The sequence below is a fragment of the Nicotiana tabacum genome, chromosome 24, assembly GCF_000715075.1.
Source record: "Nicotiana tabacum cultivar K326 chromosome 24, ASM71507v2, whole genome shotgun sequence".
Taxonomy (NCBI): domain Eukaryota; kingdom Viridiplantae; phylum Streptophyta; class Magnoliopsida; order Solanales; family Solanaceae; genus Nicotiana; species Nicotiana tabacum.
Window position 1 is genome coordinate 64230876 of NC_134103.1, and position 15943 is coordinate 64246818.

General features: G+C 35.9%; 1 protein-coding gene across 2 annotated transcripts; it reads left to right on the forward strand.

The window, feature by feature from the left end:
- The first annotated feature begins 866 nt into the window (after positions 1 to 866).
- LOC107779497 (protease Do-like 9) lies at positions 867 to 9527 on the forward strand. 2 transcript variants are annotated; one of them, XM_016599942.2, is made up of 10 exons: positions 867 to 1551; positions 2554 to 2753; positions 2847 to 3027; positions 5477 to 5668; positions 6797 to 7032; positions 7979 to 8080; positions 8185 to 8235; positions 8346 to 8450; positions 8526 to 8670; positions 9018 to 9527. In XM_016599942.2, the coding sequence occupies exons 1-9, from the start codon at positions 984 to 986 to the stop codon at positions 8622 to 8624; spliced, it is 1734 nt and encodes a 577-aa protein (XP_016455428.1). In that variant the 5' UTR covers positions 867 to 983; the 3' UTR covers positions 8625 to 8670; positions 9018 to 9527. The 2 variants fall into 2 exon arrangements, with proteins under 2 accessions (XP_016455428.1, XP_016455429.1); XM_016599943.2 differs by having other exon boundaries at positions 8526 to 8633.
- Positions 9528 to 15943: the final 6416 nt, after the last annotated feature.

Below are 15943 nucleotides of genomic sequence, written 5' to 3' on the forward strand. Positions count from 1 at the left end.
TGTTATTAATGATGCTAACAATACATAATCCGAACCAATGTATAGTGATATTGACTCTGTGTCTAGCATCCTGTTGCAAAGGTCCCTCTAACTCCTCTGTTATGGAGAATATCTCCCAAAATTATCTCTCTCGCTTCAGTCAGTTTTACATAATAGTGATTAATATCACTCTTCATCTTGTTCAGGAGGCTATGGTCTATATCCTTCTCCTTGTACTAGTTCCTTTTGATAATATGCAAGTTCGGGGTTCAGCCTAAATCCCATCATCCATCGATGGTGGACTTTTGTTAAAAAAAAAATAAAAAAAAATAATCTAATAGCATGTTCGACCAATCTTCTAAAATTTGTTTATTTGAAAATTGTGCTTTTTTAAAAGTAATTTTGGAGAGAAGTATTTTGTGTTTGACTAATCAGTTTGAAAAATATTTTTTAGCAACAATTAGTGTTTGACCAAACTTTTAAAAAGTGCTTTTGGGTTCTATTTTTTTAACGAGGATTATCAAAAGAGCTTCTACTTTTGAGGAAAAACTACATTTTCAACTTTTCAAAAACACTTTAAATGCTGACTATAATGTGGTGTTTAATTTAAACTTTAATAAAGTAAGATTATACTTAATCATGCTTGAATAATGTTTGGTTGAAGTTTGAAAAATAGTAAGAATATAAATATTTGGATGTTCACTTGAAAATTTTTAAGTTTCTTTTAGTATAAATCATATTTCATTACGAATGCTTCTCAAATTAATTTTTCAAATTTCAAATTCTCTTAAAATAATAGATCTAATTGTAAAATAAACAATTACTGATTTGAAAAACAAATTTCAAATATTTGAAATAATACACGTCTAAAGTCTAAACGTTATGTACTGGGAATTTAGGACAGGGAAGCGTTGTGTTTCATTTATCAAAAACCTTCCCCGCTCTCACACCTGCACAAATCAGCTCTCCATTTCAACGAAAAACCTCTGCCCTTTCATCAATCAATGGCAGGACGCAAACGAGGAAGAAAGCCCAAATCAGATCCCCTTTCACCAGCAGCAGACATCCCAACATCAACTTCACCCCACATTGACGACGACGTCGTTTTCTCCGTCAGCAACGTTGAGCTCATCGACCCACCCCCTTCCACTTCCCGTCCCCGCCGTGGTCGGCCCCGCAAAATCCTTAAATTACCCGAAAACTCTAACCCCCAAAATGGAAAAACCCTAAAAAAAGCAACACGACTCGTGATTGATAAACCCAACGGGGTAGGGGTAGGGGTAGCCTCTCTTGAGGGTACTACTGTAAATAATGCGGATGTTGCTAGGGTGGTGCCGGCGATGGATGCTGTAGTGAAGGTGTTTTGCGTTCACACAGAACCGAATTATTCACTCCCGTGGCAGCGGAAGCGACAATACAGTTCGAGCAGTAGTGGATTTGTTATCAAAGGAAGAAGGGTTCTGACAAATGCACACTCTGTGGAGCATTACACGCAGGTTAAGTTGAAGAAGAGAGGGTCTGATACCAAGTATGTTGCCACTGTGCTCGCTATTGGAACTGAATGTGATATTGGTGAGGCTTTTTCTTTTCCATTTGAATCTTAACTATTGTGTTATATGGAAAATTAGAATTCGAATCATATGTTTTTCTTCCTTTGTATGTTATGCATGGAGTTGGGGTGTAACATTGCTGTATATGCTCCATCCGTCCCATTTTGTATGTAATGTTTGATTGAGCTCAAAGTTTAACAAATTAAAGAAGACTCTTGACATGTACCAAAATTATTCCTCTAAATGAGTTGTGATGAGAAACTACATGTTTTTCATTTTCTCCCTCTTTATAAAAGAATGAACTTCTATATCAAGTGGATCTCAGCAAATCATGTTATTGAGGTTAAATGGGGATGCTAAGATTAAATAGTTTTCAAAAGGAGAAATGTATCTTTTTTTTGGCACAGACTGAAAAGGAAAGGTAAGTGTGTTGCATAGAATGGGATTGCCGGAGTATTATACTAGTGATGGTTGAAGAAAATATTAGAGTAATGGTTGAAAAGTTATTTTGACTAACAAATGTTTTGAAGGATACTCTACCCCTATTCATCTTATTTAGATGTCTCTTAAACCTTTTTTGCTGGTGTATACAACAATCAGTAAAACAATTTGAGCAATGTTATGACCCTAGAAAGCATATAGGAAGACCATTGTAGTGGAGCTAACTTATTGCCCCGTGCTTGTAAATTTCAGCATCTGCTGTGGATGCAATGTTAATGAGATCTCATTTTACCTGATTATAAAAAGATAATTTGACTAATAATTTTGTAATTTTAAAGTTATATAAAAATGTTATGGTGTTAAAACATTTGGGAACGTCCAAATTAGGAAGTGTCATACAAATTGAGATGGAGGGAGGTGTTTGTTTTCAGTGGGGCCTAATGATTGTGCTTGAATTATATTACTTGTACCGACCTGAATTAATACTGTATACTGTGCTAGACTTTATCTAGCAGCTTCTGGTAGTAATTCATTCTTGTTAACAGTCTTTGACACTGTTAATTTGGATTTTGTGATGCTGCAGCGTTGCTTGCCGTGGATGATGATGAGTTCTGGGAGGGGGTCTCAGCTGTAGAATTTGGGGATTTGCCAGCGCTTCAAGATGCTGTGACAGTAGTAGGTTATCCAATTGGGGGTGACACGATCTCCGTGACCAGTGGTGTTGTTTCACGCATAGAGATATTATCTTATGTTCATGGGTCTACTGAACTTTTGGGCCTCCAGGTATTCATTTTTCACTGATGGAATGTTGGAAAGTTCTTTTTTTATTTGGTGATCCAATTGCTGTGGTATCTGACAAATGTTGTTAGTTTACAGATCGATGCAGCTATAAATTCTGGAAATTCTGGTGGGCCTGCTTTTAATGATAAAGGAAATTGTGTAGGTATCGCATTTCAGTCCCTTAAACATGAAGATGTGGAGAATATTGGTTATGTCATCCCAACACCTGTAATCATGCACTTCATTCAGGACTATGAGAAGAATGGAGCATATACCGGTGAGGCTACTGGAACTTGTGGTTATTCATGACTTTATAAAAAAAAGGACTTATATTGTGCCTGGTGTTTGTCAAGAGTCTTTTGCTCTTGTTAGATACTCGCTCTTGCTGAGATAATTGTGAGATTTAGAAATATCAAGTTTTAGGGAACTCCTTGATTTGTCTTTATAAGATAAATAATATAATATTCTTCATCAAAAGATATATAATATAGTATTGTAGTGAAATGGACCCGATAGAGCGGACTGGATATAAATGATCCATGTAACTAATTTCAGCTGCTTTTGTTGAGGTGTGGTTAATTGATACAGAATATAGGGTCTCTGGGAAATGACTTGTGCCCAATTTTCTTTGATAAAGTTATAATTTTACTACTAATTCTTTTTGCTTATATATATAAAAAAACCAAAATTAGAGAACCTACATGGTTTGATGTATCTCTACCACCTTTTGTGTACCACTTCTATGCTGGAGTTTTCTTAACTTTATCAATGAATCCATTACTTTATTTGAGAAAAGGAGTAAAGAACCTACTAAAAGATATGGTTTTTTACAAATTACAAATGAGCTATATTAACAGGAACCTCGTGGGGGCCGGTCCACGAAAGCTTCTCATCCGGTAAAAATCATTTTGCACATTTACAAAAAGTCACGTGTTTCTTTCCCTCTAGAGAACCACATGATATCCAAAGGAAATATATTCCATGCTATACAACTTTTTCACATTCTTGATGGTAGCAGGCAGTCGGACATTGACGACACTATTCCAAACAGATTCAATACCTTTCATCACAATTCACAACTGACTAGCAACTTTGCAGTGTAGAAACAAGTGGTCCATGTGTTCCTTTGAGTGTTTGCTCATGGAACACCAGCTAATATATGTTATCTTTTCTTTCCTCAAAATATCAGCTGTAAGAATGGCACAAAGTGCAGGCAGTCTAATGAGAACGTGTACCTTTCCGACAGTTTTGGTAATTCATACTCAGAGGTATGGAACACTGTATCCTCTCTCCTTCATAATACGCAGTGAAGGATTTCACTGCAAATATTCCACTTTCACCTCGCATTCCTTTTCCAAGAGTCCTGATCCGACGGTGTGATGTTCTGTTTGTAAAGAAATTTCATGAGGTGTTTGAACCCTTATATCTCCCAATCTGTAGGTTTATCCTGATTCTCATATAATTTGTTGTATGGACACTGACTAGGCTATGATCTAACTGAGTTTTTTCAGTTGATTTTCTTGGTTTGCTAAGAGGTCAGAATTCTCAAGCTCTTTTTAGTTTTGCTTTAATCTTCATGTTAGTGCTGTGAAGTTTATGCCAATATAGCTGTTAAAATGGTGTCTTCCAAATAACCGACAATTTTGTATTGGTAAATATCCTCTTGTGTTGGTGGATTACTGTTAATTTTATTGCACATCAGAGTTGTTCAAATTGATCTTTTGAAAGGTTTTTTGCCATTTTTATCTTTCTAAGATACTTTTAAATGGTTGACATTATTATTGAATACTGGCACTTGCAGATGCTCATGGATTCATTTGTAGTGCACTTAGTTCCTAGACCTTTTCTCTAGATTTTCTTTTTACTATCTTATTCATGCTGAAATTCCTCCGACATCAGTGTTCAACCTCTGAACATGCAAATGTAAACTTTGCTGATGGGTGACAGAAGTGTCCAATCAAATTTCCCTAGTATTGAATTAAAAGAAAAAGCTAAACGTTATGGAAGAAATATTAGAAGCTACAAGTTTGTAGTCTACTAGTTGTGTTATGTCTTGCATTTCTCGAGTAATTTCAAATATTCAATAAGGTGCATGTGTCTGCGTTTGAGCTACACAAATTTTAAACTTATAATTGACTAGGGGTTCTTTTTATAACCAGAAATTACAGTTTTCTTTATCATCAAAATTCTACCATAACTTCAAAAATTTCCTGAATTGTGGATCTTGTGGGAGATTTTTACACGTCTTCTTGGACAGGAGAGAAATTTAAGATTATATTTAGGTGGGGTCAGAAGTTGCTTAGAAGTTGAACTGATGTTTCCTGAGTGTGCAAATAGTGAGGATTATCTGCTGATCTGCGCATTCAACAAGGCTATGATGCTTTCAAAATGAGTGGCTGAGTGATCTTTTTGGTCTCAGCAAAAGTTGATACAATGAGACATGGTTAAGTCATGTATATTAACTATAAGAAAAATATAAGAAAGAGATGGATAGAATGCATGTCCTAATCTGCTAGCTACTGATGCCATATCAATGTGATACAACAGAATACGTTTGTGCTTGATGCATGAGAGTCAGCTCCTTTTACTTTCTCATGATGTAGCTTGAATTTGTACCTACTTTCGCAAAAGTGGACAAGCGACTATACAGCAATTAATGCCTGTTTGAAAGTTGAATTTTGGTACTGTCTTTTTGGCATATTATCATTATTTTCATTTTGTGCCAGGGTTTCCCATTCTTGGGGTTGAGTGGCAGAAGATGGAAAATCCAGATCTTCGGTTATCAATGGGAATGAAACCTGACCAGAAAGGTGTCCGTATAAGAAGAATTGACCCTACTGCACCAGAGTCTATGTTGTTGATGCCATCCGATGTACTCCTAAGCTTTGACGGGGTTGACATTGCCAATGATGGAACAGGTTGAAATGCTAATTGTGCTTGCTTCCATATGCTCTTTGCAGTTAACTTATCTCACCGTAGCTTAGACATTAAACTTTAGTATTGAAATGCATAAAAATTTTATTTCCTTATCACCCAAAAAAGTTGATCCGCTTGTAATTCCAACCTAAGTCCCTATTTCTGCAAATAATAGGAAAAGCTTGGTTACTGTTTGTTAGATGTACTGTCAGCTTACTGGTAATTCTTATTTTTTTTTCCTGATGTTATGGTTACGATATCATCTCTTCTAAGCGGTAACAACATCCACGTTGACGGTCTAACTAAGCCTGATGTTGTATTAAGGAGCTAAGTTTCTCGGTCACGGGTGCGGATATAGAGATCGGATCCTTTGAGATGTAAAATCTAAGATTCGGGGATACGGATACTAGTACGGATACGGGTGCGTAGATCCAGCTAAAAATAATTCAAAAAAATAAAATATAAAAATATCTCTAAATTATGAGAAATTTTGTGGAATACTTACGTATAGCTTGTAAAGTATGGATTTCTTTTTTATTCTCAAGTTGTAGATAAGTAAATGATTGATTTCCTAGATAAAGCATGATATGTTCGTTCAAATTTTCCCTAGTTTTGGTTCTGATTTCGGGAATCAAATTGTATCTCGTCTCGAATTTTTCCGTCCGTCGTGGTCAAAGTACCCAAAATTGTTTGACCAGAGCCGGTAGGGATCCATTACCCACACCTATATTAGTGTTGTGTCGACACGGGTGTGGCAACTTAACTGCCATGTCGGAGCAACTTAGTTAAGGAGACCTTCATATTAGATGAGGTATTTAAAGGAGAACTTGTCAGCTTTCATGGTTTTTGTTTGCACTTCTTGGAATGTGTATCAGTTGTACAAATTTGATTTTCAAATGAAGCAGTAAAACCTGACATTTGCAAGTATAATTTATGTTTTCTTTGATATGGTTTCAAATGGTTCAATCAATTTGGAAGAACAGATTTTTTCAGTCGGAGGTGCATGATATTTATTTATCGACTCTTTTTTGATAAGCTTTATGTGCTGACACTCAAATAAAGTTAGATATGTTATCTTTAGGTTTTATCTTCTATCGACAGGTCACATGATTTCCTTTGATTTTTTTCAGTTCCATTTCGGCATGGAGAGCGTATAGGTTTTAGTTATCTTGTATCCCAAAAATATTCCGGCGACAGTGCTGCAGTTAAAGTTCTTCGTCGTAATTCTGAGATATTAAATTTCAAGATCAAACTTGCAACTCAGATGAGGCTTGTTCCAGCTCACAACAAGGGGAGACCTCCATCATATTATATTGTAGCTGGATTTGTTTTTACCACTGTATCTGTTCCATATCTTCGTTCCGAGGTACCCAATTTGCTTTGGCATATATGTCATTGTGCGTAATTCATATCCCTCATTTCCTGTAAAGCTGCACAAATTTCATTCTAAGATCCATGTTCTTATTCTTCTGTATTAATTGTCATGATCAGCGTTTGTGATAAAAATGAGTTTCCTTCAATTTCTTTGCCTGCAACCTTTGGTGTTTAGGTGGCATATTGCCACTTGTAGGGGATAGCACGTGTATAGGGAGGTTTATTGTACCTTGTTGAGTTGGTTTGATGGCATCATGAGTATTCTTGGTGCTATTATCAGAGTTTAGTGACAAGGAAGTAACATTATTACCTTCTAACTATTGGGGGACTGGGATTTCAAACTAGGAGCCAAAAGAAGTTGGGTGATTTATTCCCATCCTCTACTTGCTGGGTAGAATTACCGGTCCTGTGCTGATGGAGGATGGGAGAATGCAGGTACGCGGTGGAATAGTCGAGGTACGCATAAGTTTGTCTGGACACCACTGTTATTTTAAAAAAAATAATCTCTTAAGCTCATAAGTTGAATAATATTTCTGGAAATTTCTTAATTCCAATGGACACCTCTGTTATTTTAAAAAAAATAATCTCTTAAGCTCATAGGTTGAATAATATTTCTGGAAATTCCCTAATTCCAATGGACAGCCCGTCAGAAGCAACCTCAGTAGAAAGCCACTCTTCCAGAGTCTCGTCCATCGTCTGCTTAGGCGAGAGTCCTTATCATATTATTGATTTCCGTTTTTTCATTACTTTTTTTGGCTAATGCATAGATTCTATCTTTACCTTTTACACTGCCAATATACAGAAAACAACATACTTTACATGGTCATTTGAGCCACTTTTTCCAGTGTTGTACTTAATGTTGATGCTTGGGGTGAACAAATTGCCTTATCTTTATTGCAATTGTTCTGTTTTCTAACTCATCCTATGCGCATAACCAGTATGGAAAGGATTACGAGTATGAAGCTCCTGTAAAGCTGTTGGACAAACTCCTGCATGAATTTCGACAATCACCCGACGAACAGATTGTTGTGGTTTCTCAGGTTATTCCTCTGTTTCCAAATTCATCCTTGAGAAGCTGCAGGATTATCATATTGAGAAGGATCTAATAATCTATCTGCTCTTTTGCTTTGTGAAAATTTTAAAGGTGCTTGTTGCTGACATTAACATCGGATATGAGGAAATAGTTAACACTCAGGTTGGTGGCAGATGGCTCTAATCTTGATATCATTGTTTCTTACTTGGGCTGTCAAATTGAGACTTCCACTTACACCATCTTCCTGTCTCGGCTTTCTGGGCATGTTCTAGGTTCTTGCTTTTAACGGTAAGCCTGTGAAAAATTTGAAGAGCTTGGCAAGCATGGTAGAGAACTGCAATGATGAGTTTTTAAAGTTGGATTTGGAATATCAGCAGGTATACTCCTTCTGCTGCTCTAAGTTTTCTGAGAGATCTGTGACAAGGTGCTGTAATCTAGTTTGTTTTGTGCAGGTGGTAGTCCTTCAGACAAAGACAGCAAAATCTGCGACATCAGACATCCTTACCACACATTGTATTCCTTCTGCCATGTCCGAGGATCTCAGGATGTGAATGATTTCAGTAGGGATATATCAAAATTTCTCTTGCCAGCATGACAGTATTCACCTTTTCCTTTTCGTCCACCATCTTTATCTTTTCCTCAGTGTTCTTGGTTTCATAATTGATCTGTACCCAAGCTGGCGATTTTTGGTATGCTTGTATTTCACTACTAATGGATGGTAAATAAACCTGAGTTATTGGTGGTATCTAATAAAAGGGTCGGATATTCTCTCTTTTTTTTGGTTTCTTTTTTCTTTTTCATCGTGGGGAGGGGTCATTTCTCGTTTGGTGCAGTTTGGTATTTGTACTTTTTAAAATTTTCGAATCATCTGCATTTCTCCATTTCTACTTTTAATTTGTCTAACCGTTACACCTTTGTCTCAATTTTTGATGTCTTTGTCATAGCTCTTTCTAGAGGACTGTCACGCGTTGGCTCAGCTAGTGGATTCAAGGATTTTTGGCTTATGCACCCATGTTTGTGCACGGATTGTGATCACATTCTCAGATGGAGCGGGAAAGAGACACATTCCTTTTAATTGTTAAACCAACTTTGTGTTTCGAGACGGGCAGAGCTCTCTTTTGGGTGCTCAAGCAATAGTCGGAGCAGATGATTTCAATGTCAGGCTATAGTATTTCGAGCAGGTAGCTAGTCATCGAAATTATATGCAAAACTGCAGGTTGTATGCTTCCAATCAAGTGATGATCGTAATTTGACTGCCTGAGCTTGTCATGATTTCCATCTTCCTATATATAAGCACACAGAACAGAATATTAATTGCGAGTGTCATTCTTTACATCAGGCTTATTCACCAGCCAAAAAGAATATTATACTAACTTCACCTCTTGGTTTAACTATGTATGATTCTGCGGACAATTACTGCATTTAACAAGAGTGAAGAATAGTTGTAACATAAATCAGTAAACACACAACTTAGCTATAAATTAATTCTGTATTATCTCCAGTTTTGGGCTTATGAACACTTATGGATCTAAAGAAAGTAAAGCACAAACTTTTTAGTCCATGAACGGTGGTAGCAAAATGGATAACAAAAATAGATATCCATATATTATTCATTAAAAAATGGGTTGGATAATGAATTTTTTAAAAACAGGTTAAATATGGATAAGATTCATATTATTCACTTAAAAAATGGATAATCAATGCGTTTAATTTTTATATTTGCAAAGACTCAAATTTGAGCTTTCTAAGTTTTGAAGAATAGGAATTCTCCAAAAGTGATCATATTCAAGAAGTCAAGAATAATATGGATATTCATATTATTTGCTGGTTAATTCGATTTTTTATCCGTATTAAATATGAGTTGAGTCGAATATTTTATCCGTTTTTGCATTACACGTTTCAATCCTTCCATATCTGACCCGACCCGCTCGTTTGCCACTCTCTTATCCATGATCAAGCTGTGGAAGAGCTTCTTGCAGAGGAGACGATTTCTGGTAAACGTCTTCTTACAAATAAGAGGCAAGTAACCTCTTCTTCCTCGTACCACAATGTCGGACTCATACACTAATCAAGGAGGAGATACTTGCTTAAGGTGTTTCTTTTTCTTACTATTTTTTTGTCTTCCCTTGTACCTTTTATCTTTTCGTTAATTTGCTCTTTTTTTTTTTGAATTATTTTGGAGAATAGATTGTCCTTAAAATTCCATATAAATATGGAGAAGATTGGATTTGAATCTTGTATAATTTGGATGCAAAGTTAATTAAAACGGCTAAGTTGCATTTACAAGAGGGTCATTTGCACAAATGGCATTTTAAAGGGGTTTTTTCCTTTCTATACAACATTTGAAACTAATTTATCAAAATTATCCAAATTTTATATATTACCCGCCCTAAATAAGTTTTTCTTACAATTTATATACAATCTATTATTAGTGCCTTAAATTAGGAGATTTTTTTCTTGGAAACGAGCGTAACTGAAGGGAACGAAGTCCAAATTGTCCTTCCATCCAAATAAGATTCCTTTCAGTTGTGTGTTACCTATTTTAAGCCATAATTACTGCAACTCTTCTCTCTCTTTGCCGCGTCCGTCCTAAATAGAAACCAATATCAGTTCTTGCATACAAAAAAAAAAATTCATACAAATTTAATATAAATTTGATATATTTACAACGACATACATACTAAAAATAAATTTCATACAACTAATTACACAATATACAACTTACTTACAACTTATCTACAACTTTCATACATCATCCGTACCTGGTTAAATACAACTACAATATCATATAACTTAAATATAATTTTCATATAATTTTATACAATATGTCTTTTGTATGTATTTTGTATGTTGTGCGTTCTTCTTCCTCTCTGAAATTCCAATCAAAACTTACTCTCTTAATACAATTTTGATACATATCAACAACTTTATATAAAAAGATAGTATTTATGACTTAAATATAAATTTCATACAACGACTCATACAGTATACAACTAATTTTTAACTTTCATACAATAATTAAAAAACAAAATATAACTACAAAATAAAATACAACCAAATACAATTTTCATATAATTATTATACAACTTTAATATAATTTTATATGTATATTTAATTTTATATGTATATTGTATGTCATACAATTCGAAATTCAATCTAGAAATCCAGCGAAATCAAATCTAATCTTCACCGAATACCCTCAAAAATCGAGATATAAACTCCATAGAATATTTTTAATTGTTTGCAATAACACCCAATCCAAACAAATATATTTTTTGAAAAATCTGAATTCGAATTCAAAGCTTCGAAGCTTTTTATGGATATCAATGGTGGAGAGTCAAACACCTTCAAAATTTATTGATTGACAATTTCAATTTGAACAATCGAGCCAAATAATTAATATTCATCTGCGGCTAACCCGCCATCGGAACACAAACAAGAAAAGGGAAAGCCCAGAAAAGATCCAAATTTCAGCCATGGCAAAATTCAGATCGATAAAAAAAAATCCCTTTCTTCGCCATTGTTAGAGAAAATTATAAGCTTTAGAAGAAAAATCTTGTAGAATCGGTGTAGAAAGAGGGCTGATTTCAAAGTGAGAAATAGAAAAAAAGTATTGTGATAGGGGGACATACTAAATTAAATGGCTACAATCAAGGGATACACATTTAAAACTAATTTGTATATAATTGGTAAATTATATATGATCATGTAATGAAGTTAAAATTTGATTCGAGAGTGTAAATATGTTTCATATGTAGTGTAAATAGGTCCCCATTAGCCTACTGGGCTAAATTTGGCCAAAAATAATCATTTCTAGGTGGGTGATTGATAGGAATTTTCCCGTAAGGGTTGGTCTTAACCGAATATCCCCAAATTAGTGGTATTTAAAAACTGACCCCCGGCTTCCACACAGTTATTGTTCTTCAGCATTTCTTTACCGTATTGGTAGAGTTTATGTAATTTTTTCTCTACCTATTTGTTAAGCTGTTCATCAAGTCTACCAGGTTGGCATGATTTTGCTCCTTAGGGATTTCTTTATTGGATCGATAGAGTTTATGTTATACTTGTTAGAATTTTGCCCTGAATTTTTAATCTATTTGGACTCTCTTTCTTGAAGGAAGGGAAAAAGACTCCTAAAAGGAAAAATCTCCTTCATATGCCTTATTCTTTTCTTAGAGGAGAAGTTTTGTACTTCTATAAATTGAGGTTTTTTATCACAACAAGAACAACAACCTCCACAATATAGCCTTTACGAGAATCATGTTTAGGGGAGATTTTTCTCTCAATATTTTTTATATTTTTATACTAGTTTTTATATGTAGGTCAATTGACCAAACCTCATTATAATGTCTTATTCTTTAGTATATTTTCTTTCTTGTCTGATTTATCGTCCACCAGTTTTGCATTGTTAGCTTCCACATTGTCACGACTCTAATTTTCCACCTTAGGATGTCGTGATGGCACCTAGTCTCTAAGACTAGGTAAGCCTAATAAACATTAAGAAATAGCAGAATTAATAACTTAAACATCAAATTAAACTGTTAAACTGTCATAATAAAGCTCAAACGGTACAACTGCCAATAACTCCCCAAAACCTGGTGGAACCGAGTCATAAGCTCTACAAGAGTGCACTAATAGTCTTGAAATATTATACTATTTTGGAGCAGGAAATAGATAGCAATACAACTAAAAGCAGAAGATGACTTCGAGGCCTGCGAACGTCGAGCAGGTGTACCTTGAAGTATCCGAAGGTAACTGATCAATCTCTGGCGTCCGACAAGAGCAGATATACCTGGATCTGTACAAAAATATGCAGAAGCGTAGCATGAGTATATCACAATAGTACCCAGTAAATATCAAGCCTAACCTCGGTAGAGTAATGACGAGGCCAGGTCAAGACACCTACTAGGACAAGATAAACTGAACATAGGATAATATAGACCAATAACAGGAAAGGAGGAATGAATGATAACAAAAAGTATAATAATGTAACTAATAACATAATTTAAGGCAAGAAAGACAACGAGAAGTGAACACATGATGAGAACAACAAGTAATCAAATACGGACAAATACAAGTAGGACAATGAAGAAAATAACAAGAACTATTCAACCAACAAGCCTTTTAGCATAGAAAGTACAACAAGAATCACAACCGAGGTACCACACCTCATAACCTCATTTCACAAATCACAATCACAATCTTTCCTTATATCACCACGTGAGCCTTGCATTTATTTTTTAAAAACATATTTTTCCGAAATAGCTACATGCGTTTTATCCCCCTTATCTCACCGCGTGGCATCAAGTAATTCTCTTACTATCAACACACGTATAAATCCACCTTATATCACCGCATGCGTATCAACCTTATCCTTGTACTACCGCATGCGTATCAATATCACAATACAACAATCAACTCGCACCACATGTGTCCATATGGCACAACACTTGCCAAAGTCAACAATACTAATGTTACCACAACATATAGCCCATGGCTCAACCACAATGTGCACAAGAATCTCAATAACAACAAAATAAATGAGGAATACTCAACAAAGAAAGATATCTCAACAATCAACAATTTCAACTTCAATGTGATAATGAATTTAACAACTTCAACATCAATATCCCAACAAGAAGATATTCCCACGAAATAATGACTTCAAGTAAGAGTAATTCAACAATAAAAGAGCTAACAAGATAATAAGAGAGGTAGTAACTCCAACTAGAGAATATAAGAGCAATTACAACAATAAAAGTTAAATCAAATGCTAACAACGTCAATTACAACATGTGAGAGTAAATTTAACAATGAAAGAAGTAACATATTGTAACAATTTTAATTAAATACATGGAAGAAGTCTAAAAGTCTTAAACAATCAAAATACCACATATAGCCCGTGTACACACTGTCACCTCGTGTACATGTCTTCCACATAGTACAAATAACACAATCAACCCAATTCCTAAGGGGTAGTTCTCCTACACAGTTAGGCAAGATACTTACCTCAACTAGGCTAAATCAACCATCGAAAATAGCTTTTTCCCTAAAATTCGCCTCCACACGGCTCAAATTTAACCAAAAATGACTTAATATCATCAAACAATGCAAGAGAAACTAATTACAATAGATAAAGCTATGATCTTTACACAATTCCCCAAAAGTCAATCCCGGGCCTGCCAGGTCAAAACCCGGGTCCAAGGGTAGATTCCGACTACCCATAACCCCACGAGTCCATGTATGTGTTTTATTTTAAAATCCGAGCTAAAATCGACTCTCAAAATCAAAATTTTCATTTCTCAACACTTTGACAAAAATCTCCAACTTTCCTCTTTGATTCTCAGAAATTTGATTTAAATCTAGTATATAGTCATGAAATATAGTTGAAAATTGATCAGAATCACTTACCCAATGATTGTAGATGAAAGTCTCACTCCAAGTCGCCTCCCACCAAGTATAGGGTTCTAAAATGAGATGACATCCCGACTTCCAGCCCTTTTGTTTAGTTGCAGGTGTTGCAATTGCGACACATGGTTCACAATTGGGAACCCTCGCAATTGCGAAGAAGGTCTCACAATTGCGGCTACTGACATACACAGGAGATGTCGCAATTGCGACACTGGTCTGCCCTCCTCGCAAATGCGACCTATTTATCGCAAATGCGAACTAACCCACCTAAGTCTAATCTTCACAAATGTGAACCAGGTATCGCAATTGCGATATCTGTGTCCCCCCGTCATGTTCGCAATTGCAAAGTTGGTGCTCATAATTGCAACAACTGCAGCACCAGCACACCAACAACTTGTATTTGAGTCCAAACATTTCCAAAACACATCCGAAACTCACCCGAGCCCTCGGGGCTCCAAACCAAAAATCCACACAAGTTTAAAATACCATACAAACTCGCTCGCGTGATCAAAAAATAAAAATAACATCTAGAAGTATGAATCGGACTTCAAAATGCATGAATTTCAAAGAAAAGTTCAAGAACCTCTAGAATTGCAACCAAGCATCCGAATCCTATCAAACCAACTCCGAGTGACACCAAATTTTGCAGAAAAGTTCTAAATAGAAAAACGGACCTATTCTAAGTCCCAAAATCAAATTTCGAACCCGATAGCCATAAGTAAACCTATGGTCAAACTTGAAAAAACTTCTAAACCTCAAATTGCCAACTTTGGGCAAAACAAGTCAAATAAACCTAGGGACATCCGAATTCGATTACGGGCATACGCCCAAGTCTAATTTCACGATACGAACATATCAGAGCCATCAAAATACTGTTCTGGGATCATTTTCATAAAAGTCAAATATTAGTCAATATTTCTTACTTAGGCCTTAAAGCCAAGAACCAAAGGGTCAAAATCAAGTCAGCTCAAGTCTCTAAAGTAAACTGCCCGGCCTTTGATTCTCGTACTTCACCTGTTGACAGCTCAATTACCGAGCCACATACTCCAGTATATCTTTCTTCATTCTCCTCTACCAATAGTGTTGCCTCAAATCCCGATACATCTTAGCGGCACCCGAATGAATGGAGTACTGCGAACTGTGGGCCTCCTCAAGGATCAACTCACGCAACCCATCCACATTGGGCACACATATCTGGCGCTGCATCCGCAACACCCCGTAATCTCCGATAGAAACCTCCTAAGAATTGCCGTGATGTAACGTGTGCTTAAGGATAAACAAATGATGGTCGTCATACAGACGCTCTCTGATGCGCTCATACAAGGAAGACCGAGAAACCACGCAAACAATAACCCAACTGGGCTCCAAAACATCGAGTCTCACAAAATGATTGGCCAAATCCTGAACATCCATGGCTAGTGGCCTCTCTGCTGCCAGTAAGTATGCCAAGCTGCCCATA

Coding starts and splice junctions, on each gene's coding strand:
- LOC107779497 (XM_016599942.2), top strand. CDS start 984: ATGGCAGGACGCAAACGAGGAAGAAAGCCCAAATCAGATCCCCTTTCA. Junction 2,754..2,846: donor CTGAACTTTTGGGCCTCCAG/GTATTCATTTTT, acceptor GTTAGTTTACAG/ATCGATGCAGCTATAAATTC. Junction 7,033..7,978: donor TTCCATATCTTCGTTCCGAG/GTACCCAATTTG, acceptor GCGCATAACCAG/TATGGAAAGGATTACGAGTA.